The 25,739-nt window shown below is 41.9% G+C and overlaps 4 protein-coding genes and 5 non-coding genes across 14 annotated transcripts in view; all 9 read right to left on the bottom strand.

Moving 5' to 3' along the window:
* Positions 1-2,358: 2,358 nt before the first annotated feature.
* LOC120737909 (NAD(P)H dehydrogenase [quinone] 1-like) lies at positions 2,359-3,750 on the bottom strand. The gene is made up of 6 exons (XM_040038822.1): positions 3,634-3,750; positions 3,347-3,511; positions 3,144-3,274; positions 2,957-3,064; positions 2,780-2,881; positions 2,359-2,703 (listed from the first exon to the last, which is right to left on the bottom strand). The coding sequence occupies exons 1-6, from the start codon at positions 3,635-3,637 to the stop codon at positions 2,404-2,406; spliced, it is 810 nt and encodes a 269-aa protein (XP_039894756.1). The 5' UTR covers positions 3,638-3,750; the 3' UTR covers positions 2,359-2,403.
* Positions 3,751-5,478: 1,728 nt separating this feature from the next.
* trnai-uau lies at positions 5,479-5,572 on the bottom strand. The gene is made up of 2 exons: positions 5,535-5,572; positions 5,479-5,514 (listed from the first exon to the last, which is right to left on the bottom strand). It is a non-coding gene; the product is annotated as a tRNA-Ile (tRNA).
* Positions 5,573-8,542: 2,970 nt separating this feature from the next.
* Positions 8,543-9,966, bottom strand: LOC120737908 (NAD(P)H dehydrogenase [quinone] 1-like). 2 transcript variants are annotated; one of them, XM_040038820.1, is made up of 6 exons: positions 9,835-9,966; positions 9,541-9,705; positions 9,338-9,468; positions 9,153-9,260; positions 8,976-9,077; positions 8,543-8,899 (listed from the first exon to the last, which is right to left on the bottom strand). In XM_040038820.1, the coding sequence occupies exons 1-6, from the start codon at positions 9,836-9,838 to the stop codon at positions 8,600-8,602; spliced, it is 810 nt and encodes a 269-aa protein (XP_039894754.1). In that variant the 5' UTR covers positions 9,839-9,966; the 3' UTR covers positions 8,543-8,599. The 2 variants fall into 2 exon arrangements, with proteins under 2 accessions (XP_039894754.1, XP_039894755.1); XM_040038821.1 differs by having other exon boundaries at positions 8,543-8,869.
* Positions 9,967-10,572: 606 nt separating this feature from the next.
* Positions 10,573-10,666, bottom strand: trnai-uau. The gene is made up of 2 exons: positions 10,629-10,666; positions 10,573-10,608 (listed from the first exon to the last, which is right to left on the bottom strand). It is a non-coding gene; the product is annotated as a tRNA-Ile (tRNA).
* Positions 10,667-11,882: 1,216 nt separating this feature from the next.
* Positions 11,883-11,976, bottom strand: trnai-uau. Its single transcript has 2 exons — positions 11,939-11,976; positions 11,883-11,918 (listed from the first exon to the last, which is right to left on the bottom strand). It is a non-coding gene; the product is annotated as a tRNA-Ile (tRNA).
* A 2,166-nt stretch (positions 11,977-14,142) lies between these two features.
* Positions 14,143-14,236, bottom strand: trnai-uau. The gene is made up of 2 exons: positions 14,199-14,236; positions 14,143-14,178 (listed from the first exon to the last, which is right to left on the bottom strand). It is a non-coding gene; the product is annotated as a tRNA-Ile (tRNA).
* Positions 14,237-16,969: 2,733 nt separating this feature from the next.
* The window catches only part of LOC120737906 (NAD(P)H dehydrogenase [quinone] 1-like), a 42,420-nt gene continuing 33,650 nt past the window's right edge, over positions 16,970-25,739 (bottom strand). For 2 of the 4 annotated variants that reach the window (XM_040038818.1, XM_040038817.1), the window contains exons 2-6: positions 17,987-18,151; positions 17,781-17,911; positions 17,594-17,701; positions 17,417-17,518; positions 16,970-17,340 (exon numbers count right to left, since the gene is read on the bottom strand). In XM_040038818.1, the coding sequence (XP_039894752.1) occupies positions 17,041-17,340; positions 17,417-17,518; positions 17,594-17,701; positions 17,781-17,911; positions 17,987-18,151 (806 nt within the window). In that variant the 3' untranslated portion in view covers positions 16,970-17,040. Of the gene's footprint in view, positions 17,341-17,416; positions 17,519-17,593; positions 17,702-17,780; positions 17,912-17,986; positions 18,152-18,284; positions 18,418-23,936; positions 24,008-25,739 lie in introns of those variants that run through there. The other 2 variants (XM_040038816.1, XM_040038815.1) reach the window with 2 other exon arrangements.
* Positions 16,979-24,051, bottom strand: LOC120737905 (NAD(P)H dehydrogenase [quinone] 1-like). Of its 2 annotated transcripts, XM_040038813.1 has the most exons (7): positions 23,937-24,051; positions 23,619-23,783; positions 23,417-23,547; positions 22,921-23,028; positions 22,744-22,845; positions 22,350-22,667; positions 16,979-17,013 (listed from the first exon to the last, which is right to left on the bottom strand). In XM_040038813.1, exons 1-6 carry the CDS (start codon positions 23,938-23,940, stop codon positions 22,368-22,370), a joined length of 810 nt encoding a protein of 269 aa, XP_039894747.1. In that variant the 5' UTR covers positions 23,941-24,051; the 3' UTR covers positions 16,979-17,013; positions 22,350-22,367. The 2 variants fall into 2 exon arrangements, with proteins under 2 accessions (XP_039894747.1, XP_039894746.1); XM_040038812.1 differs by lacking the exon at positions 16,979-17,013 and having other exon boundaries at positions 22,308-22,667.
* trnai-uau lies at positions 19,025-19,118 on the bottom strand. The gene is made up of 2 exons: positions 19,081-19,118; positions 19,025-19,060 (listed from the first exon to the last, which is right to left on the bottom strand). It is a non-coding gene; the product is annotated as a tRNA-Ile (tRNA).

The following is a 25,739-nucleotide window of genomic DNA, read 5'->3' as shown; positions in this document are numbered from 1 at the left end:
AAATAGTGCAAGCGCACAATGTATGCAGACTGTATTAAAAGTTCATGGGACCCCGGTTGTCCGAGTCTAGAAGCGAAAATATCCCAAATAGCCGACTCACGTGCTGCGTTCAGGGACCTGACACAAAGCTCGAAAAACCTGTGGTAAACCTAAAAACAAGACAGGCAACAAAACGTGAGCAGTGGCACGCAGGCATGCGGTGACTTTTGAAGAAAGGTATGCAGACACACACACACACACACTTTCCTCCACTATTTAACAGTTTAACAAGCAAATGCCCATACTGTACCGTACACAAGCATGGATGTTTGCAGTTTTCAGTTTTATTTGTCATATGCAAGTTAGCACAGGGTCAACGTCGCAATGAAATGTATTTGAAGAGCAGAAGACAGTCACTCAGCAGAATGGTACAGTAGAAAAAATAATAATAATAAAAAATAAATAGAAAAATAGTAAGAGCAAAATATTAATAAGATGTAGTAAAAGAAAAAAGAGAACCCCTATCCTTTCTGAGAAACTGTAATTTATGTTTTACCATCTACTGTGTGAACTATGAAAACACCTCACTACACATAAAAACGCATTAATGGAAAATTGTGCATTACAGTACAACAACTGTTGTACAGCACAAAAAGTAAAATTACATTTTGTGTAGAAAAATGTTCCATATCAGTTTTAAATAGATTAATAATACTGCTCCATATGTTTAATGCTGAGCCCATATTAAATGCTTTATGTTCTGTTTAATATCCAGCATCATATTCTTTAAATCACATTTGTAGTGGATGTGCTGTGAGGGCCACATATCTATGAAAACAAAACAAAGCAATAAAGGAAAACATGTTGGAAGGAAAAGCTCTCCTTAAATAACACCAACAGCTTAAATAAATACATGAAAGACCAAGAAAAGAAAAAACTTCTTCCTGGAAAAAACTGCAAAGGAAATGGAGAGGAGGATCGAGATCCCTCAGACAGATCAAGACCACAGCATGCTGTCACAATCTTTTCAAAGAGTCAAAGAATACCAAGTATAGTGATGAAGGAAATGTTTCAGTCAGGACTCATTAGCTAATGTTAAAGTATATGTATACACTGGTTTGATACAAATATATAAATATGACACTGCTTCGCATGCTGGCCACGTATTCACACCACAAAACAAAAATCTGCTCGCCCTCTCAGCATAGCTCACGTTATTGTTAATGGGAGACAGACACATCTGTAGAATAAAGACAGCTGTCGTTTCCTATGAGTAAGAAACAAGCAGAGCTTTCAGTGACAATAGCTAACTGTGGCCACAAGATGACAGTAATACAAAGGATGACTCTTTATGAGATGAAAGAAGCTTTACTTTGTTATGGTTCATCTATTTTTAGACTTGCCAAGGAAAGCACTGCCTTTCTTGCTTCATGTTAGAGTTTTAGAAAACCAGAAGTATTAGTAAGTATCTATTAACACCTAAAAGCTTTACACTTTATTCTTTGAAAGTAAAAACACAGATAATTGTTTTAATCAATGTGTTTGCAAGGTTTTGAAAGCACAGCTGCACTTATATGCTTAAAAAGAAAACCATAAATACATTTAATTAGCATGCTCCATTTTAATGAGTGAAAAGGGAAATCTGCAATTTCATTGTAGTCTGGAGCAGCATAAAGGAAATCATTCCCCTCTTATAATTATACGAAACAAGCTGCAGCACTATAAAAATGCAAAGCAAAATGTGAGGCTAAAAGAAAAAGAAAATCAAGAGCAATTTAAGAAATATGAATAATGAGGAAAAACTCTTCACGGCACTGTGTAGGAGTATTCCGATTACTTGATTTAAAAAAAAAATAAATAAATAAAATAAAATTATGAGCTCACTGTGTGCAGAATTTCCTACAGTTGACATTGTAGCTTAAGAAGGCACACACAAAATTAAATCATTCCAGTTTGGATAATACTAGAGTGAAGAAAAACTTGCGCCACTGTGAAAGCCATCTTTGCTCAAGTAGTCAATGCCCAGAGAAGTTTTTGCTTGCTGCACTAAAACAGATTAAACTATAAAAAGAACCAGTGTGAAGATAAATGCAAAAAGGCAGTAGATCATCCACAAGGAAATTGAGTCTTTTAATGTGAGAGCAGTCTTCTCTCTGTACGATAGAGTTTAAAGTTTAGTTATCAAAATCAAAATTTCAGGCAATGAATAAAATTGAAACACTACAAATGAGTACAAGTCTTTTATTTTGTTGCAGACTCAACAATAGTCAGAGGACTAATATTTTAAGGTCAATTTCTTGCATTTGTTTGTCTCAGTCTATAAATCCGCAGCCTGCATGTGTAATGGCTAGTAACATTTGAGCATATTGCCTCAAGCAAAGCATACATTTTAAGACCAAGACATTACATTGACCCACTCCATTGTCAGATCCCGGCCTTGGTCTGGCTGTTGGCTGGCAGTGGCTTGCCCATGTGGATCCCCACTGTGAGGCCACATTCTTTGCTGGCATATTTCTCTTTGACCTCAGGCTTCAGCAGGAAACCCTTCTCCTTGTCAAAGTAGTCCAAGGGAGCAAAGTACACAGTGGCTTCCCCACAGAGGTTTTGCAGTCGTGTGCGCCAGCCCTCCAGCATGGAGCTGCGAGATTCAGGAGAACCAGTAGCAGGATCCCAGAAGATCTGAGGGGCAAAAACCTGGAAGCCACAGTAGTTCAGGATCCCGTTCTGCACACAGGGACGAGCAGCTGGTACAACATGACAGGTCATTTCATGCTTGGCTCTGTTTATAGTGAGACCTCACCTGCAGTGGCCACAGTGTGACATTGATGTCACCATTGATGCCAGTGTCACTGTACACAGATTCAGGACAGTCAGTGGTGAAGGACAGCATGGCTTTCTTGTCCTGTACAGAGAGCAAGGAGTGAGCAAAGAGGGAGAGGACACAGCCTGAACACAGACATGTTGGTGGAGCTCTCACCTTGAAGATCCCCTCACTGTACCGCTTTTCCTGTGCGCAGGCAAAGCCCAACACCCGATCCATCCACCCCTTCATGATTGCAGGAACAGATGACCAGTACATGGGGAACTGGGAACACAGGTTTAATGGTCATTTTGATCTGGACACCTGTTAGCTGACCACAAAGACACTTCCAGTCAGACACTACCTGAAAGATGACAAGGTCTGCCTCCTTGAGCTTCTCCTGCTCTTTTTTGATGTCTTCTGCAAGTCTGCCCTCCTCTGATGCCAGTTTGATCTCCTTTGCATAGCAGAAGTTCTCAGCATCCTTCACTCCACCTGCAAATAAAGCTAATATTTACAACTGAAGCACAATCAAAGCATTGCTATACCTGCAGAATATTTGTATACCAGTGATGTCCTCAGTAGTAGCAGCAGCTTTGAACTTCATGGCGTACAGGTCAGACACCTCTACAGTGCAGCCTTGAGCAGTCAGAGATGCCACAGCAGCATCTTTGGCAGCAGCATTGAAAGAGGCTGGGCTCTCATGGGCATACACAATCAGGACTTTCTTGGCTGCAAAGCCAAAGAATAAATTTTAAAACAATACAAGTTTTGGTAAAGTTTAAGTCAACACAGAGGCCTTTCACGCCTTCACCAAACAAGTTGCAGCAATTACCAGGAAGAAAAAGTCTTACCCATTCTCAAAACTGGTGCGCAACAGTAAATGCTGAGCTTTCTGCCGAGCTGGTATAACAACAGAAAAGGCGCAGCCTGCTGCTTTTATACACACTTCGAGCACTACTTCACACAGGTGCTGTCAATCAGCAATATACCTCAAGAGTCAGCCAGCTGGTACTGCGGCATTTTCTCTCAGACCAGTTGGTGGCGGTAATGCTCTATTTTGCTGTTTGCCAACTGCCAATAAACCATATAAAGAAGTAGAAGAAGAATTTCTCTCAGGTTTCCCATTTTGTATGGAAACTGGTGGAAGTAACTCTGAGATTAACTTAAACCTTCAGCCCAGTTTAAACACAACATGAATATATACTTCATATAATCATAATCATCTTAGTTTCACACACATCATTTTCTCATGGTGATTGTTGCCCAACTTGGCGAAGTAATGGCTGTGTCCCAATTCAGGGTCTGCACGCTTGAAGTACGCATTTCAAGTGCGGTTACGTCACCGCCACGCGACGACGGCTGTCCCAATTCGAAGTGTACTTCAAATGCATACTCCAAATGCGCCGTCGATTTCCCCAAATATCAAGCGTGGTCCGGTGCATGCTTCGTGGTCCCATATATCCCAAAATTCATAGCGCGGCGGTGGGTGTGGATAATTTTGCCGCAAAATGCGGCAGAAGGGAGCAGCTGAAGAGTGAACTGTCAAAAGTAAGTACTGAATATGATGTCACTTATTTATGTGCGAATGTTTAATAACGAAGAACATTAAGACATTACTGTTGGCCACATGTCGGCAAAGTTGTGTGACATTAGTGATGTTTGTACTTTCAGCGTTAACTTGGTTTTAAAGCCTCTACTTCAATATATATATATATATATATATATATATATAACACAAACACAGGGGACAGACAAGTTAGTTTCCTTAACTAACTTGTCTCATTCTGCCCCCACTCCTCCCCTCTTGTCCTTGAAGCCTTTTCTTTTTCCCGCCCTCCTTCCTTTGCCTTCAGTTCCATTTCAAAAAAGAGAAAACTTTTTTTTATATATGTATATATATATACATATATATATACATATATATGTATATATGTATGTATGTGTGTGTGTGTGTGTGTGTGTGTGTGTGTGTGTGTGTGTATCATACTAATCTGACAATACTATAATATTGGCCATATTATATTTACATTACCACAGTGACATGATTTTAGTCTCATGAACAACATTAACTAATTGTTATTTACTAACTAATCTTGAAATGACTGTTCAGTACAGAAATGAAGTCCAACAATCATGTTTTACAGTCTGAGGCTCAGATACTCAACTGATCAAAGTGATGTCATCAAAAAATGAATGACCAACAAAACATTTTTTCTCCTTCATTTCTGTCACACAATGCTGTATGAAACGTTTCTCGCGGTTACTATCATGGTTGCTAGGCAACCTGAGCAGCACGACGAAGGCTAGACCGTCCCATTTCACAAGCCTCTCACTTCCGCACTTCTCGTACTTAGAGTACGCACCGTACGTAGTAAGCGTAGTACGCGTACTTTAAGCGTGCAGACCCTGAATTGGGACACAGCCAATGATTTGCCTTACGCCCTGCGGTCTGAGGACAAAAAAGGTACACACACACACACACATACAGCCAGAAATCTGACTTTGAAGGAAAACCTATATCTCGATGGTTAATAGCTTGCATTGGTCGAAAAAAAGAAGCAGAACAAACACAGAGAGGTATAATTCTGGGTTTGTTAATCTCTATTTTGAATGTTGCTCATTTTTAAAGATGCTATAAAGTTTGTTGGCATTTTCAGTGTGCTCAGCATTTATCGGTTTCATTAGCTCAAAGTTTATGCTCCAGGTGAGGCTTGAACTCACAACCTCGGCATAGCTCAGCCTAATACTGCCATATAAGTACCGCGCGCTAACCGATTGCGCCACTGGAGCATATTCACAAAGGTTTTATTCCTTTCTCCCTTCATTCAACTGGTCTAAGGGAAAAAACAGGGGGACAGAAACAGCTTAGTCAGTAACTCATAAGACAAACGCTTTACACTATACTATATTGCCACAAATCTCACGCTCGTAGTCTATGTACTATATATAGGATTAATCGATAGATGCATTGTAACAGCAGTCTGGCGAGGGAGGAGCGGTTAGCAGGTCCAGCGGGCATGTGGTGTGGAGGTTAGCCGGATAACTCAGAGCCAGTCAGTTAAACAGACCTTTATTTGACGTTAGCAACATAAGACCATACAAGCCAGGTCCCACGGCTCTACCCTGTCCGTACATACATGTGCGGGGATCGGTAGTCGCCAGCGCCAGCCAAGTTACAACGGTAAGGTTTCTCTGAACAGCAATGCGATCAGCATGTAACGGCCACCACTATACTCCCACACCCACTAGGGGACTCCCCCAACTACAATAATAGTAGGACAGTGGTGCTATAATACAATTAGGGTTGTCACAGCATGCATTAATATATGTGGGGAATCAGGTTTGTTTTTTCTATACATCTATGTTACAAATGTTTTTTTTTTCAGTCTGTGCACATTTGTTTCAGATCATTTCTGTTTCACTTTTTTCATATTTCACTTTTATTCTTTAATTTTCGTAGGTTTTAGTGTAGTTTACTAAGAGATATTGAACTAATTGATAAAGAATTCAAGCATGTGGCAACAAAGTCTTTGTATCCCTGTATTCTACCACTATACCATGAACTTCCATTTAGCAAAACTAAATTAAATGAATGAAAGTTGAAGTCTGTGTCTACTTCTTTTCATATAAATGAGCTTTGCCTCAAATAAAATTTGCCTCTCTGTTACACCATTTCCCAGTAATGTTTTAGAAGCAGTTAACTGTACTATTTGATCGACTTTCACGCATTTAAATGAGCTATTCTGACATTCTTGGCTCTTACTTTTTAAAAAGTAGCTAACTACATATAAATGTTATTTAGCCTTCAGTACAGTTAGCGTGCTTCCACTGCAGCGAGAGGTGATTGGCTTCTACAGTTCTTGGTAGTGGAGAAGCACATGACTGGCTAAATCTTTGTTTAATTTGGTACACAAAACTATTGCCTCTCACATGATGGATTTGCTTGACCAACCGGTGGCAGGTGAATAGAAATGCTTAAAAGCCTTCAGTACAAATATTAGGAAAAGGACAAACACAATCTTTAAATATTAAACATTCTTTACTCTTACTGTGCACTGGCATCACAGTCAGCGGATTTCAGTTCATGTGTGGGAGGAGGGAAATCGTGGAAGATCCTACAGTGGCAATAGACATTTTTACCTCACAAAAATGTCAAGAGTGCAATGGTAAAGTGTAAACTGCATCTAGGACAGAAAGAACACATACTGCTGAAAGTGTGATTAAGAAGGAGATTTTAATGCAGGTTGAACACCATCTTGACCCCTTCCAGTTTGCCTATAGAGCAGGGAGAGGTGTGGAGGACGCTGTTGTCACACTCCTGCATCTCTTGTATAAGCATCTTGAGGCCCCCCACACCCATGCAAGATTATTATTTGCTGACTTTTCATCTGCATTTAATACAATTCAACCCTTCTTACTTGCTGACAGGCTTTACAATCATTTCAAGATTGACACTAGTCTGGTCGGCTGGGTGGCAGACTTTCTGATCAGTAGGTCACAATGTGTGAGGGTGAATCGTGTATTTTCTGATGTATTTCTCCACTGGATCACCCCAGGGTTGTTGCCTCTCTCCTCTTCTGTTCATTCTGTACACGAATGAGTGTCGCAGCAATTTCACAAACAGACACATCCTGAAGTTTGCTGACGACACAGTGATCGTCAGTCTTCTAGTGGGGGATGAGTCAGGCCATGGACAGGTTGTAGATGATTTTGTGAATTGCTGTGATGAGTCCTTCCTTTCACTTAATGTGTCAAAAACTAAAGACATGATTATTGATTTTAGGAAGTCCTCTTATAGCTCATCACCCACTATCATTAAAACTGCCGATATTGGGATCGTTGAGAGTTATAAATATCTAGGTGTGGTACTTGACCATAAACTGTGTTTTGAATCTCATGCTGATGCCACTACTAAAAAAAAAGGTCAAAGACTGTTCTTTTTAAGGAAAATGAGATCTTTTAATGTCTCATCTGAGAGGTTGTCTTTGTTTTATCAAATCTGTGATGTCTTTTTATATTGCTGCCTGGTTTGGTAACCTGACGGTGAAGAATAGGAATCGGTTGGGACTTCTGGTAAAAACTGCTAGCAAAATTTCAGGGCGCTGCCAAGATGGACTTTTGGCCATTTACAATAAAAATGTGCTTAGAAAGGCTCATTCTATTATTAATTGTGTGAACCATCCACTTCACAGTGGATTTAAGTTCAACCTTCCGGCCTCCATTTTAGAGTACCTCCGAGGAGGACCAAAAGACTCCAGGTCTCTTTTATCCCTACTGCGTCTTGTCTCCTTAATGACAAATAATTGTCCTTGAACTTTCGATTATTATTTTATAGTATTGTTCTGTTTATTTTATCCTCCTGCTGCTAAACAAATTTCCCCTTGTGGGACAGTAAAGAAATTGAATTGAAAGCTGCTTTCATGCCAAACCCAGCCAAAGCCTGTAGTATAAGCAGTGAGGTGCAATAGGGCTTGCAGTCACCTGATCTACAGCAGCAGTCAGGTGTCAGTCTTGCTTTCAACCTTGGTGTACGGTCACCCCCCCAAACACCTGTGTGTTCTTATTAGAACAGGGATTTGCATTAGCATGTGGAACCATAGCCAGCCCCCTAAACTCAGTTCCCCATCACATTTAAAGCCATACATGACTGAATCCTATACGGACTAAGAACAATTATTACATTGTGGTAGTATACATCATGTTCTAGAGGGATAACATGTATGAAACCCAAGTGGTGCATTTATAACTCATTGCTCAAGGTTTGAATAAAGCAGGCTTTATTTTAAGATCAAGACATTACATGGACCCACTCCATTGTCAGACCCGGGCCTTGGTCTGGCTGTTGGCTGGCAGTGGCTTGCCCATGTGGATCCCCACTGTGAGGCCACATTCTTTGCTGGCATATTTCTCTTTGACCTCAGGCTTCAGCAGGAAACCCTTCTCCTTGTCAAAGTAGTCCAAGGGAGCAAAGTACATAGTGGCTTCCCCACAGAGGTTTTGCAGTCGTGTGCGCCAGCCCTCCAGCATGGAGCTGCGAGATTCAGGAGAACCAGTAGCAGGATCCCAGAAGATCTGAGGGGCAAAAACCTGGAAGCCACAGTAGTTCAGGACCCCGTTCTGCACACAGGGAGGAGCAGCTGTTACCACATGACAGATCATTTCATGCTTGGCTCTGTTTATAGTGAGACCTCACCTGCAGTGGCCACAGTGTGACATTGATGTCACCATTGATGCCAGTGTCACTGTACACAGATTCAGGACAGTCAGTGGTGAAGGACAGCATGGCTTTCTTGTCCTGTACAGAGAGCAAGGAGTGAGCAAAGAGGGAGAGGACACAGCCTGAACACAGACATGTTGGTGGAGCTCTCACCTTGAAGATCCCCTCACTGTACCGCTTCTCCTGTGCGTAGGCAAAGCCCAACACCCGATCCATCCACCCCTTCATGATTGCAGGAACAGATGACCAGTACATGGGGAACTGGGAACACCGGTTTAATGGTCATTTTGATGTGGATACTTGTCAGCCGACCATACACATTTCCAGTCAGGCACTACCTGAAAGATGACAAGGTCTGCCTCCTTGAGCTTCTCCTGCTCTTTTTTGATGTCTTCTGCAAGTCTGCCCTCCTCTGATGCCAATTTGATCTCCTTTGCGTAGCAGAAGTTCTCAGCATCTTTCACTCCACCTGCAAATAAAGCTAATGTTTACACCTGAAGCACAATCAAACCATTCCTATACCTGCAGAATATTTGTATACCAGTGATGTCCTCAGTAGTAGCAGCAGCTTTGAACTTCATGGCGTACAGGTCAGACACCTCTACAGTGCAGCCTTGAGCAGTCAGAGATGCCACAGCAGCATCTTTGGCAGCAGCATTGAAGGAGGCAGGGCTCTCATGGGCATACACAATCAGGACTTTCTTGGCTGCAAAGCCAAAGAATAAAAAAACAAAACAAAGTTCCATTCAGCACAGAAACCTTTCACTCTTCTTGTCAAAGACTATCAGCTTTGGCCAAACAAGCTTCAGCAATTACCAGGAAGAAAAAGTCTTACCCATTCTCAAAACTGGTGTGCAACAGTAAATGCTGAGTTTTCTGTCTCACTGGTATAACAACAGAAAATGTGCCCATATTGGAGCAAAACACACCTGCTGCTTTTATACACACTTCAAGCACTACTTCACACAGGTGCTGTCAATCAGCAATAAACCTCAAGAGTCAGCCAGCTGGTATTGCGGCATTTTCTCTCAGACCAGTTGGTGGCGGTAATGCTCTATTTTGCTGTTTGCCAACTGCCAATAAACCGTATAAAGAAGTAGAAGAAGAATTTCTCTCAGGTTTCCCATTTTGTATGGAAACTGGTGGAAGTAACCCTGAGATTAACTTAAACCTTCAGCCCAGTTTAAACACAACATGAATATATACTTCATATAATTATAATCATCTTAGTTTCACACACATCATTTTCCCATGGTGATTGTTGCCCAACATGACGAACCAATGATTTGCCTTACGCCCTGCGGTCTGAGAACCTTTGGTATAAACTATACCTAAGGATATAAAAGGTACACACACACACAAACAGCCAAAATTCTCTGACTTTGGAAGAACATGTATATCTCGATGGTTAATAGCTCGCATTGAAAATAAACGGAAACAAAAATAACAGAACAAACATACAGAGAGTTTCTTAATCTTTATTTTGAATGTTGTTCATTTTTAAAGATGCTATAAAGTCTGTTGGCATTTTCAGTGTGTTCAGCATTTATCGCTTTCATTAGCTCAAAGTTTATGCTCCAGGTGAGGCTTGAACTCACAGCCTCGGCATAGCTCAGCCCAATACTGCCATATAAGTACCGCGTGCTAACCGATTGCGCCACTGGAGCACATGCACAAAGGTTTTATTCCTTTCTCCCTTCATTCAACTGGTCTAATGGAAAAAACAGGGGGACAGAAGCAGCTTAGTCAGTCACTCATAGGACAAACGCTTTACACTATACTATATTGCCACAAATCTCACGCTTGTAGTCTATGTACTATATATAGGATTAATCTATAGATGCATTGTAACAGAGTCTGGCGAGGGAGGAGCGGTTAGCAGGTCCAGCAGGCATGTGGTGTGGAGGTTAGCCGGTTTTAGTGTAGTTTACTAAGAGATATTGAACTAATTGATAAAGAATTCAAGCATGTGGCAACAAAGTCTTTGTATCCCTGTATTCTACCACTATACCATGAACTTCCATTTAGCAAAACTAAATTAAATGAACGAAAGTGTAAGTCTGTCTACTTCTTTTCATATGAGCTTTGCCTCAAATAAAATTTGCCTCTCTGTTATACTATTTCCCAGTAATGTTTTAGAAGCAGTTAACTGTACTATTTGATCGACTTTCACGCATTTAAATGAGCTATTCTGACATCCTTGGCTCTTACTTTTTAAAAAGCAGCTAACTACATATAAATGTTATTTAGCCTTCAGTACAGTTAGCGTGCTGCCACTGCAGCGAGAGGTGATTGGCTTCTACAGTTCTTGGTAGTGGAGGAGCACATGACTGGCTAAATCTTGGTTGAATTGGGTACACAAAACTATTGCCTCTCACATGATGGATTTGCTTGACCAACCGGTGGCAGGGGAATAGAAATGCTTAAAAGCCTTCAGTACAAATATTAGAAAAAGGACAAACACAATCTTTAAATATTAAACATGCTTTACTCTTCCTGTGCACTGGCATCACAGTCAGCTGATTTCACACACATCATTTTCCCAATGGTGATTGTTGCCCAACATGACGAACCAATGATTTGCCTTACGCCCTGCGGTCTGAGAACCTTTGGTATAAACTATACATAAGGATTTAAAAGGTACACACACACACAAACAGCCAAAATTCTCTGACTTTGGAAGAACGTGTATATCAAGATGGTTAATAGCTCACATTGGTCGACAAAAAAGAAGCAGAAGAAACACAGAGAGGTACAGTTCTGGGTTTGTTAATCTTTATTTTGAATGTTGCTTGTTTTTAAAGATGCTTTAAAGTCTGTTGGCATTTTCAGTGTGCTCAGCATTTATCTGTTCTCATCAGATAAGTATTAGCTCAAAGTTTATGCTCCAGGTGAGGCTTGAACTCACAACCTCGGCATAGCTCAGCCCAATACTGTCATATAAGTACCGCGCGCTAACCAATTGCGCCACTGGAGCACATACACAAATATTTTATTCCTTTCTCCCTTCATTCAACTGGTCTAATGGAAAAAAGAGGGGACAGTAACCACTTGCTCAGTCATTCATAGAAAGAATACTTTACACTATACTATATTGCCACAAATCTCACGCTTGTAGTCTATGTACTATATATAGGATTAATCGATAGATTCATTGTAACAGCAGTCTGGCGAGGAAGGAGCAGCTAGCAGGTCCAGCGGGCATGTGGTGTGGAGGTTAGCCGGTGTTCTGACAAACCATCCTACTTTGGCAAAACGTCCTACCGTAAGTAGTTTATGCACATTTCTGCTGTCACAGAGTAATTCCAGCACAAAATTAAGTAGGTATGACGGTTTGCCCATCACAGTATGCTTTTAGCTCATATTGATAAAGCCAGGATGGTTTGTCACTTCATTTTACCAGTTAAAGTATGCTTGTAGGTAACATTCACAAAGGTAGCATGGTTTGGCACTTAATTTTACCCGTCAGAGTATGTTTCTAGCTCTTATTAACAAAGGTAGAATGGTTCGCCACTGAATTTTAGCTATTAAAGTATGCTTCTAGCTCAGATTAACAAAGATAGGACGATTTGTATGGGCTCAAATTGTGGTCATAAATATTTTGTACTTTTAAATCAGTTTTGTATCTGTAAACTGGGATTTGTATGTGTAAAAAGAATTTGTGTGTGCGTAAAAAAGATTTGTACGTGTAAAAAAAAATTGTATGTGCGTAAAAAAGATTTGTGTGTGAACTTAGCCAAAAAATACGTGTGAAACTCAAGTTACAAGTATGAATTTCTGAAGGTCTGAGGAGATGTGGACACCAAGATGTCCACAGGACTGCACCCTCTCCACTGGAGCTCCATTGATGATAATGGGCTTGTAGTCTCTGTGCTGACCCCTTCTGAAGTCCACCACCAGCTCCTTGGTCTTGCCGATGTTCAGCTGGAGGTGGTTGTCCTGGCACCATGATGCCAGATTCTTCACTTCATCCATGTAGGCCGCCTCATCGTTGTTGGAGATGGCACCCAACACCACTGTGTCATCAGCAAACTTCACAATGGTGTTGGAGCCGTGGGTGGCCACACAGTCTGAAGTGTAGAGAGAGTAGAGCAGTGGCGAGAGGACACATCCCTGAGGTGCTCCTGTGTTGATGGTGATGCTGTTAGAGACGCATCTACACACCCTCACCACCTGAGTTCTGCCAGTGAGGAAGTCCAACACCCATGCACACAGACGGCTGTTAAGTCCCAGATCCCTGAGCTTTGTGAACAGTCTGCAGGGCACTATTGTGTTAAACGTTGAACTGTAATCAACAAACAGCATTCGCACATAGTTACCCTGTTTCTTGTCCACGTGGATGAGAGTGGTGTGTAGGACGTGGGCGATGGCACCTGCTCCTTGTCGTTTCTATCTCAGACTTTATGTCCTCTACAAGAGTTTCTGTTTTTTTTTTGCTAGTTCTTCAAATGTTCAATAAAAACATGTATGCTAATTCATAACGAAGAAAGCTTTGTAACTATCCCCACCAATGAAGACTGTCATTTCCAGAAACCCCCCCGCCCATGGTCCGCAGCGCTGTTGAAAAGGCTGTGGAAGTCCCTGTATTAAGCACGTAAACCTGTGACACAAAAATCACCAAACTCGGACCACCACAGACTGTTTTCCTTCGTGGTGATGAAGGAAAAAGGGCATTTATTCCCTTCAAGGACCTGAAGCTCCATAAAGCACCCCTCCAATAGCCAAACCCATCTGTTCTCTGATTGGATAGTTAAATTTGTGATTGACATGACGTTGGCCAATCAGATGAAAGGAAGAAAAGTAGGGTCAAAATTCATACTTGTAACTTGAGTTTCACGCGTATTTTTTGGCTAAGTCCACACACAAATCTTTTTTACACACACACACAAATTCTTTTTACACATACAAATCCTGATTTACAAGTACAAAATATTTATGACCACAATTTGAGCCCATAGAGTTGCCACTGAATTTTAGCTGTTAAAGTAAACAGAAACAAACAATAGCACAAACAAACACAGAGAGGTATAATTCTGGGTTTCTTCATCTTTATTTTGAATGTTGTTCATTTTAAAGATGTTATAAAGTTGATTGATATTTACAGTGAGCTCAGCATTTATCTTTTTCATTAGCTCAAAGTTTATGCTCCAGGTGAGGCTTGAACTCACAACCTCGGCATAGCTCAGCCCAATACTGTCATATAAGTACCGCGCGCTAACCAATTGCGCCACTGGAGCACATGTGCAAAGGATTTATTCCTTTCTCCCTTCATTCAACTGGTCTAATGGCAAAAGCAGGGGGACAGAAGCAGCTTAGTCAGTAACTCATAGGACAAACGCTTTACACTATACTATATTGCCACAAATCTCATGCTCGTAGTCTATGTACTATATATAGGATTAATCGATAGATGCATTGTAACAGCAGTCTGGCGAGGGAGGAGCGGCTAGCAGGTCCAGCAGGCACCTGTGGTGTGGAGGTTAGCCGGATAACTCAGAGCCAGTCAGTTAAACAGACCTTTATTTGACGTTAGCAACATAAGACCATACAAGCCAGGTCCCACGGCTCTACCCTGTCCGTACATACATGTGCGGGGATCGGTAGTCGCCGGCGCCAGCCAAGTTACAACGGTAAGGCTTCTCTGAACAGCAACGCGATCAGCATGTAACGGCCACCACTATACTCCCACACCCACTAGCAGGGATGGGTACTGGTATCCGGTGCCATGATGGCACTGGTTCTGACATAAACGGTAGTAACCAGACCGAAAAGCAGCACAAATTTCGGTGTTTTTTTTTCGGTGCTACTGCGGGTGTGGTGCCTGCTATCGGACCTGGAGCAACATCCCCCAAAAACCCAAAGAGGGGAGTCCTGGCCCGTAGCCCTGCCAGTGTAGCAGAAATGATGGCGGATGATGATGGCAGCAGCAGCCATTCTTCTCTGCGTGACTAGCTTAATGTTGTTTGTGTGTAATTTACGTTGAGTAGGCTAACCACATTATTACATTAATGCACGTAAGGTGAGCTAGCAAACACCGTCGTAGTTACATGCGGCTGTCTTCTTGTTTGATGGCAGATACTCCCTTCACCCTGGCTAAAAAGGCTAAATGACCAAAGAAAAAGTGGAAAACGGCTAAATATGAGAGGTTTTTGGACAAAGTTAGTGTTCTCCATTCTTTAAGGACCGGTTCAAGCACTGTTTAAGCACCAGCACCATTTCAAAAGTACCGGTTTGGTAGTGGTATCAGATAAAACCTAAACGATACCCATCCCTACCCACTAGGGGACTCCCCCAACTACAATAATAGTAGGGCAGTGGTGCTATAATACAATAAGGGTTGTCACAGCATGCATTAACACACACACACATACAGCCAAAAATCTGACTTTGAAGGAAAAACTATATCTTGATGGTTAATAGCTCACATTGGTCGACAACACAGAAGCAGAAGAAACACAGAGAGGTACAATTCTGGGTTTGTTAATCTCTATTTTGAATGTTGCTTGTTTTTAAAGATGCTTTAAAGTCTGTTGGCATTTTCAGTGAGCTCAGCATTTATCTGTTCTCATCAGATAAGTATTTGCTCAAAGTTTATGCTCAAGGTGAGGCTTGAACTCACAACCTCAGCAGAGCTCAGCCCAATACTGTCATATAAGTACCGCGCGTTAACCAATCGCGCCACTGGAGCACATACACCAAGATTTTATTCCTTTCTCCCTTTATTCAACTGGTCTAATGGAAAAAAGGGGGACAGTAACCGCTTGCTCAGTCATTCATAGAGAGAATACTTTACACTATACTATATTGCCACAAATCTCACGCTTGTAGTCTATGTACTATATATAGGATTCATGGATAGATCCATGCATTAATATATGTGGGAAATCAGTCTTTTTTTCTATACATCTACCTTACAAATGTTTTTTCAGTCTGTACACGTTTGTTTCAGATCATTTATGTTTCCTTTTTTCATATTTCCCTTTTATTCTTTAATTTTTGTAGTTTTTAGTGTATTTTACCTAATAGATATGGAACTAATGGATAAAGAATTTAACCATGTGGCAATAAAGGCTTTGTATCCCTGTATTTTACCACTGTATCCTGAACTCCTGTTTTACAAAACTAAAATAGATTAAAGAAAACTGAAGTCTGTGTGTACTTCTTTTCATGTAAATGAAATGTGCTTCTCTGTTATACTGTTTTCTAATAACGTGTTAGCAGCAATTAACTATACTAATGGACCTAACGGCACACATGTCATTGCTATTCTCACTTCCTTGGCTCTAACTTTTTAAACAGTAGCTAAGTGAACGACACATAAATATTGATTAGCCTTCAGTATGATTAGCTCGCTACCACGGCAAGAAGAGACCATCATATCAATACTTCAGTGTTTTTAACACTAACCTTTGACAGATTTAATTACAGTATTGATGCGAGTCAAGCAGAACATTGGTAGCAATAACAATGAATGGTCAAATCCTGGTAGGTGGTTTGCTTCTCTATTCCTTGGTAGTGGAAAAGCATATGATTACCTATTTACCAAGAATTAGCCAAAGATACTGATTTAATTCATTTCCCTCCACAATTCCAGCAGTGGTGCTGCCGGAATAGAGAGACAGTACAGGAAAGCAGCAATCAAGTGTTCCCAAGTAAACCATCACGTTATAGATGGTGTAGTGAGCTGGATGGATCAAGCTGTTACTCAGCAGGATCATGTGGAGAAGCTAACCAAATTCACCATGCATTCCATCAGTTTGTGTGCAGTTCCAAGTTACCATTGCCAGCTCACATTTCGAGTGGGCAACAAAGTCCCAAGCAGCAATTTGGTCAGTGTTGGGTAATGACACCAGTCTTGAAAGCCTACAAAGACAACTTTGTGTATCCTGTTATGTATATGTACCATTTTCTAGATGGCTGAACTGTATGAAACCAAGTGGTGCATTTGAAACTCATTGCTCAAACTGAAGTTCCAATAAAGCAGCCTTTTTATTGCAGCACACATTTTAAGACAAAGACATTTCATGGACCCACTCCATCGTCAGATCCCGGCCTTGGTCTGGCTGTTGGCTGGCAGTGGCTTGCCCATGTGGATCCCCACTGTGAGGCCAGACTCTTTGCTGGCATATTTCTCTTTGACCTCAGGCTTCAGCAGGAAACCCTTCTCCTTGTCAAAGTAGTCCAAGGGAGCAAAGTACACAGTGGCTTCCCCACAGAGGTTTTGCAGTCGTGTGCGCCAGCCCTCCAGCATGGAGCTTCGAGATTCAGGAGAACCAGTAGCAGGATCCCAGAAGATCTGAGGGGCAAAAACCTGGAAGCCACAGTAGTTCAGGATCCCGTTCTGCACACAGGGAGGAGCAGCTGTTACCACATGACAGATCATTTCATGCTTGGCTCTGTTTATAGTGAGACCTCACCTGCAGTGGCCACAGTGTGACATTGATGTCACCATTGATGCCAGTGTCACTGTACACAGATTCAGGACAGTCAGTGGTGAAGGACAGCATGGCTTTCTTGTCCTGTACAGAGAGCAAGGAGTGAGCAGAGAGGGAGAGGACACAGCCTGAACACAGACATGTTGGTGGAGCTCTCACCTTGAAGATCCCCTCACTGTACCGCTTCTCCTGTGCGTAGGCAAAGCCCAACACCCGATCCATCCACCCCTTCATGATTGCAGGAACAGATGACCAGTACATGGGGAACTGGGAACACCGGTTTAATGGTCATTTTGATGTGGACACCTGTTAGCTGACCACAAAGTCAATTCCAGTCAGACACTACCTGAAAGATGACAAGGTCTGCCTCCTTGAGCTTCTCCTGCTCTTTTTTGATGTCATCGACTAGTTTGCCCTCCTCTGATGCCAATTTGATCTCCTTTGCGTAGCAGAAGTTCTCAGCATCCTTCACTCCACCTGTGACAAAAATCCAGTATTTGTATCTGAAGAGCAGAGATAAAGCATTGCTATACTTGCAGAATGTTTGTATACCAGTGATGTCCTCAGTAGTAGCAGCAGCTTTGAACGTCATGGCGTACAGATCAGACACCTCTACAGTGCAGCCTTGAGCAGTCAGAGCTGCCACAGCAGCATCTTTGGCAGCAGCATTGAAGGAGGCAGGGCTCTCATGGGCATACACAATCAGGACTTTCTTGGCTGCAAAGCCAAAGAATAAAACAAAACAAAACATAAAGTTCCATTCAGCACAGAAACCTTTCACTCTTCTTGTCAAAGATTATCAGCTTTGGCCAAACAAGTTTCAGCAATTACCAGGAAGAAAAAGTCTTACCCATTCTCAAAACTGGTGCGCAACAGTAAATGATGCGTTTTCTGTCTAACTGGTATAACAACAGAAAATGTGCCCATATTGAAGCAAAACACACCTGCTGCTTTTATACACACTTCAAGCACTACTTCACACAGATGCTGTCAATCAGCAATAAACCTCAAGAGTCAGCCAGCTGGTACTGCGGCATTTTCTCTCAGACCAGTTGGTGGCGGTAATGCTCTATTTTGCTGTTTGCCAACTGCCAATAAACCGTATAAAGAAGTAGAAGAAGAATTTCTCTCAGGTTTCCCATTTTGTATGGAAACTGGTGGAAGTAACCCTGAGATTAACTTAAACCTTCAGCCCAGTTTAAACACAAGATGAATATATACTTCATATAATCATAATCATCTTAGTTTCACACACATCATTTTCTCATGGTGATTGTTGCCCAACTTAGCGAACCAATGATTTGCCTTACACCCTGCGGTCTGAGGACAAAAAAGGTACACACAAACACACACACACACACACACACAGCCAGAAATCTGACTTTGAAGGAAAAACTATATCTCGATGGTTAATAGCTCACATTGGTCAACAAAAAAGAAGCAGAACAAACAAAGAGAGGTACAATTCAAGGTTTGTTAATCTCTATTTTGAATGTTGCTTGTTTTTAAAGATGCTATAAAGTCTGTTGGCATTTTCAGTGAGCTCAGCATTTATCTGTTCTCATCAGATAAGTTTTAGCTCAAAGTTTATGCTCCAGGTGAGGCTTGAACTCACAACCTCGGCATAGCTCAGCCCAATACTGTTATATAAGTACCGCGCGCTAACCGATTGCGCCACTGGAGCACAGGTGCACAAAGGTTTTATTCCTTTCTCCCTTCATTCAACTGGTCTAAGGGAAAAAACAGAGGGACAGAAACAGCTTAGTCAGTCACTCAAAGGACAAATACTTTACACTATACTATATTGCCACAAATCTCACGCTTGTAGTCTATGTACTATATATAGGATTAATCGATAGATGCATTGTAACAGCAGTCTGGCGAGGGAGGAGCGGTTAGCAGGTCCAGCAGGCACCTGTGGTGTGGAGGTTAGCCGGATAACTCAGAGCCAGTCAGTTAAACAGACCTTTATTTGACGTTAGCAACATAAGACCATACAAGCCAGGTCCCATGGCTCTACCCTGTCCGTACATACATGTGCGGGGATCGGTAGTCGCCGGCGCCAGCCAAGTTACAACGGTAAGGTTTCTCTGAACAGCGACACGATCAGCATGTAACGGCCACCACTATACTCCCACACCCACTAGGGGACTCCCCCAACTACAATAATAGTAGGGCAACACCCCCCCCTCCCCCCAGTGGTGCTATAATACAATAAGGGTTGTCACAGCATGCATTAATATATGTGGGGAATCAATTTTTTTTTCCTATACATCTATGTTACAAATGCTTTTTTTTTCAGTCTGTGCACATTTGTTTCAGATCATTTCTGTTTCCCTTTTTTCATATTTCACTTTTATTCTTTAATTTTCGTAGGTTTTAGTGTAGTTTACTAAGAGATATTGAACTAATTGATAAAGAATTCAAGCATGTGGCAACCAGTGTTGGTCAAGTTACTTGAAAAAAGTAATCAGTAACTAATTACTGATTACTTCCCCAAAAAAGTAATCCCGTTACTTTACTGATTACTTATTTTCCAAAGTAATTAATTACTTAGTTACTTAGTTACTTTTTAAAAACACGATTTACAACCTGAATAGGTGATAAAGAAATAGATCTTTCAGCCCAATTCTACTTTTTTTGCATAATCCATGATACAAAATGTAATCAAATGGAAAAGTCTCTTTTTAAAACTTGTTTTATTAGTTTTAATCTTTTAACTTTATGCATCAAGCAAAAATGTAATTATATGCAACATTCTCTGACTGGAAGAAATTTGTTTAATATTTAAACCTATTTTCTGCACATTCCAGCACATAAAATATTTTTTTTTTGTGTGTGTTTACACCCAGTCTTTCAAATAGATGCAAGTAAAACACAGCAGAAAATAAATAAAGTCAAAGACTAGCAGTCCTTTTGCTCTATTTTCACCTGTAAAGCAGGAGCAGGGTAGGCGGAGGTTTACCCTGGTGCAGGTGTGCCGCAGCGGTCAGTGGAAGAATCCACGAGTTTCTCTGTGAATTTCCCATTACATCGTAGCGCACTCGGTGCTTGCTTGGAAGTTTAGGGGGTTTTTTTTTGCTGTAAAAATAAGTTTTCGTCCCACGCACAACGGACACTAATGTTTTTGTCACTTTTTATGGAATCAAACTCAAAGTAAGGTCAGTACTTCCACGCTTTAAACGCTGCACGCTCGTACTCTCTCCCGTACTCGATATATGATCCACTGTTGATCTGCCCACAGCTGTTGTCACGAACGTTGCACTCGCTTACGTCACTGTCATGAGACACTCTCGCAAGAAAATCACGGTTTTAGTAACGCAGTAACGCAGCGTTCCTACGGGAAAGTAACGGTAATCTAATTACCATTTTTGCAATAGTAATCCCTTACTTTACTCGTTACTTGAAACAAGTAATCGGATTACAGTAACGCGTTACTGCCCATCTCTGGTGGCAACAAAGTCTTTGTATCCCTGTATTCTACCACTATACCATGAACTTCCATTTAGCAAAACTAAATTAAATGAACGAAAGTGTAAGTCTGTCTACTTCTTTTCATATAAATGAGCTTTGCCTCAAATAAAATTTGCCTCTGTTATACTATTTCCCAGTAATGTTTTAAAAGCAGTTAACTGTACTATTTGATCGACTTTCACGCATTTAAATGGTAAATGGCCTGTATTTATATAGCGCTTTACTAGTCCCTAAGGACCCCAAAGCGCTTTACATATCCAGTCATCCACCCATTCACACACTGGTGATGGCAAGCTACATTGTAGCCACAGCCACCCTGGGGCGCACTGACAGAGGCGAGGCTGCCGAACACTGGTGCCACCGGGCCCTCTGACCACCACCAGTAGGCAACGGGTGAAGTGTCTTGCCCAAGGACACAACGACCGAGACTGCCCAAGCCGGGGCTCGAACCGGCAACCTTCCAATTACAAGGCGAACTCCCAACTCAATAAGCTATTCTGACATCTTTGGCTCTTACTTTTTAAAAAGCAGCTAAGTGAACTACATATAAATGTTATTTAGCCTTCAGTACAGTTAGCGTGCTGCCACTGCAGCGAGAGGTGATTGGCTTCTACAGTTCTTGGTAGTGGAGGAGCACATGACTGGCTAAATCTTTGTCGAATCGAGTACACAAAACTATTGCCTCTCACATGATGGATTTGCTTGACCAACCGGTGGCAGGGGAATAGAAATGCTGAAAAGCCTTCAGTACAAATACTGGAAAAGGACAAACACAATCTTTAAATATTAAACATGCTTCACTTTTCCTGTGCACTCGCACCACAGTCAGCTGATTTCAGTTCATGTGTGGGAGGAGGGAAATCGTGGGAGATCCCACAGTGGCAATAGACATTTTGACCTCACAAAAATGTCAAGGGTGCAATGGTAGGGTATAAACTGCATGTAGGACAGAAAGAACACATACTGCTGAAAGTGATCCATGAAGCACCTTGAGGTGACTTTTGTGATTTGGTGTTATATAAATAAAATTGAATTGAAGCTGCGTTGATCCCAAACCCAGCCAAAGTCTGTAGTATAGGCAGTGAGGCGCAATAGGGCTTGCAGTCACCTGATCTAAAGCAGCAATCAGGTGTCAGTCTTGCTTTCAACCTTGGTGTACGGTCATCTCTACCCCCAAAAAGAAAAACCCTAAACACCTTTGTGTTCCTATTAGAACAGGGATTTGCATTAGCATGTGGAACCATAGCCAGCCCCCTAAACTCAGTTCCCCATCACATTTAAAGCCATACATGACTGGATCCTATACGGACTAAGAACAATCATTACATTGTGGTAGTATACATCATGTTCTAGAGGGATAACATGTATGAAACCAAGTGGTGCATTTATAACTCATTGCTCAAAGTTTGAATAAAGCAGGCTTTATTTTAAGATCAAGACATTACATGGACCCACTCCATCAGACCCCGGCCTTGGTCTGGCTGTTGGCTGGCAGTGGCTTGCCCATGTGGATCCCCACTGTGAGGCCACATTCTTTGCTGGCATATTTCTCCTTGACCTCAGGCTTCAGCAGGAAACCATTCTCCTTGTCAAAGTAATCCAAGGGAGCAAAGTACACAGTGGCTTCCCCACAGAGGTTTTGCAGTCGTGTGCGCCAGCCCTCCAGCATGGAGCTGCGAGATTCAGGAGAACCAGTAGCAGGATCCCAGAAGATCTGAGGGGCAAAAACCTGGAAGCCACAGTAGTTCAGGATCCCGTTCTGCACACAGGGACGAGCAGCTGGTACCACATGACAGATCATTTCATGCTTGGCTCTGTTTATAGTGAGACCTCACCTGCAGTGGCCACAGTGTGACATTGATGTCACCATTGATGCCAGTGTCACTGTACACAGATTCAGGACAGTCAGTGGTGAAGGACAGCATGGCTTTCTTGTCCTGTACAGAGAGCAAGGAGTGAGCAAAGAGGGAGAGGACACAGCCTGAACACAGACATGTTGGTGGAGCTCTCACCTTGAAGATCCCCTCACTGTACCGCTTCTCCTCTGCGTAGGCACAGCCCAACACCCGATCCATCCACCCCTTCATGATTGCAGGAACAGATGACCAGTACATGGGGAACTGGGAACACAGGTTTAATGGTCATTTTAATGTGATGAGAGCCTTTAGTGCAAGAGAATGTGAAATTCACATTGTTGCAGCAGTAAAGTAGACACAGAAGGAATAAAATAGCAGTTTACTTAAGCATACTATGTGAAGATATTTCTTCTACATTGTAGAGTGTATCCAATTTAGATATAAATATATGTACATCTATATGCAAATTACAGAACTACAGTATTTTGGTAGCACCAGAACAGAATCTTTCACAGTGCAGTGGCTGATGTTAATACAATAAAATATGTGCAGAACCTAGTGTGTGCTCATATGGTCTGTTTTGAAATGTACATTCACTGCTGATGTGGACACCCTTCATCCTATCACAAAGACACTTCCAGTCAGGCACTACCTGAAAGATGACAAGGTCTGCCTCCTTGAGCTTCTCCTGCTCTTTTTTGATGTCTTCTGCAAGTCTGCCCTCCTCTGATGCCAGTTTGATCTCCTTTGCGTAGCAGAAGTTCTCAGCATCCTTCACTCCACCTGCAATTAAAGCCAGTGTTTACATTTGAGAGCAATCAAAGCATTGCGATACCTGCAGAATATTTGTATACCAGTGATGTCCTCAGTAGTAGCAGCAGCTTTGAACTTCATGGCGTACAGGTCAGACACCTCTACAGTGCAGCCTTGAGCAGTCAGAGATGCCACAGCAGCATCTTTGGCAGCAGCATTGAAAGAGGCAGGGCTTTCATGGGCATACACAATCAGCACTTTCTTGGCTGCAAAGCCAAAAATAAAGATTTGATAGAGTTCCAGTCACATACAAATATTTCACATTAATTGCCAAAGGAAACAGCCAAAACAAAAACCAAACACTTTCACAATTAGAAACCAAACACGTTTCAGCAGTTACCAGGAAGAAAACCTCTTACCCATTCTCAAAACTGGTGCACAACTGTAACTGATGAGTTTTCTGACTAACTGACGTAGGAACAGGAAAAAAAAAAATACTCATATTGAAACAAAACACAGTCTGCTGCTTTTATACACACTTTGAGCACTACTTCACACAGGTGCTGTCAATCAGCAATCAGGGTCATGAGTCAGGCAGCTGCTGGGATTTTCACTCAGGTTTCCTATTTATTACTAAAACTGGAAAATATTTTAGTGGGAGTAACTCAGACTAAATTGAATGTTCATCCCAGTTGAAACACAGCATAAATGTATAACAGCTCATTATATTCATTCTGTTTTTTAATTTCCTCTTATAAATAATATTCACCTCAGTTTTTCTCCATCATCTCCTGTGATGATTGGTGTTCAACTTGGACCAATGTTGGATGTTTGACCAAGTCCTGCAGTCTCAGAACCACTGATATAAACTATACAAGAGGACACACACACACACAGACACACACACACACACACACACACACAATAATGCTTTATTTTTAAATCATTATTAGGAACGTTTACAATAATTTCTTAAGGTGTTCTACAGTGCCATCATGTGGTCGTGGTTTAAGTCATCATAATGCTTATGAAGCCAGACAGTGTTTTATATCTCTGAAAACAAAGAGGTGGGTTTTAAGAAAGAAGTTTTTATGTAATAAATAGATGGCAAAATTTCTATAAAATAATCAGAATCAGAATACTTTATTGATCCCTAGGGGAAATTACTTTTCGTTACAGTGCTCCATTATAAACAAACATTAACAAAGACAGATAATACACTAACTAAGATGCTTCCCCATCATGCAACAGCATAGAGGATCGCACTGGCCACAACAGACTCATAGAAAATCCTGAGCATTTTCTGGCAGATGTTGAAGGACCTCAGTCGCCTCAAAAAATAGAGACGACTCTGACCCTTTCTGTAAAGTGCTGTGGTGTTTGTAGCCCAGTCCAGTTTATTGTCAGTGTGTACTCCAAGGTATTTATAGTCCTCCACAATGTCAACACTGACCCCCTGGATTGAAACAGGGGTCAAGTGTTTCCTGGTCTTCCTGAAGTTCACTATCAATTCCTGGGTCTTTTCCACATTGAGCTGCAGATGATTCTGCTCACACCACGTAACAAAGGAGTCGACCACAGCCCGGTACTCTGTCACATCATCCCTGCTGACGCATCCAACCACCGCGGAGTTATCAGAAAACTTCTGAAGATGGCAGGTCTCTGTGCAGTGGCTGAAGTCTGTGGTGTAGAGGGTGAAGAGGAAGGGGGAGAGGACAGTCCCCTGTGATGCCCCTATGTTGCTGATTACCTTGTCAGACACACACTGTGGGAGACGTACATATTGTGATCTTCCTGTCAGGTAATCAACAATCCAGGACACCAGAGAAGCATCCACCTGCATTGCTGTTAACTTATCACCCAGGAGGGTCAGCCTGATGGTGTTGAAAGCACTGGAAAAGTCAAAAAACATGACCCTCACAGTGCTGGTCCAGATGGGTGTAGACACGATTGAGCAGGTAGATGATGGCGTCCTCTGTTCCGAGACGAGGCTGATAAGCAAATTGAAGGGGATCCAGATGTGGTCTGACAATGGGTCGCAGCTGGTCCAGGATGAGCCTTTCCAGGGTCTTCATGATGTGGGAGGTCAGTGCCTGTAATCCTGGGGGCCACTGGGACGTGGCGTCTTTGGAATAGGGATGAGGCATGATGTCTTCCACATCACTGGTACCCTCTGCAGACTCAAACTCAGCATAAACAGTTTATGAAAGACTCCACACAGC

This window comes from Simochromis diagramma, unplaced genomic scaffold (genome assembly GCF_900408965.1).
Source record: "Simochromis diagramma unplaced genomic scaffold, fSimDia1.1 OVJJ01000402.1, whole genome shotgun sequence".
NCBI classification, from domain to species: domain Eukaryota; kingdom Metazoa; phylum Chordata; class Actinopteri; order Cichliformes; family Cichlidae; genus Simochromis; species Simochromis diagramma.
Note: the sequence above shows the minus strand (reverse complement) of the source record. Positions and strands in the feature narration are given on the sequence as shown.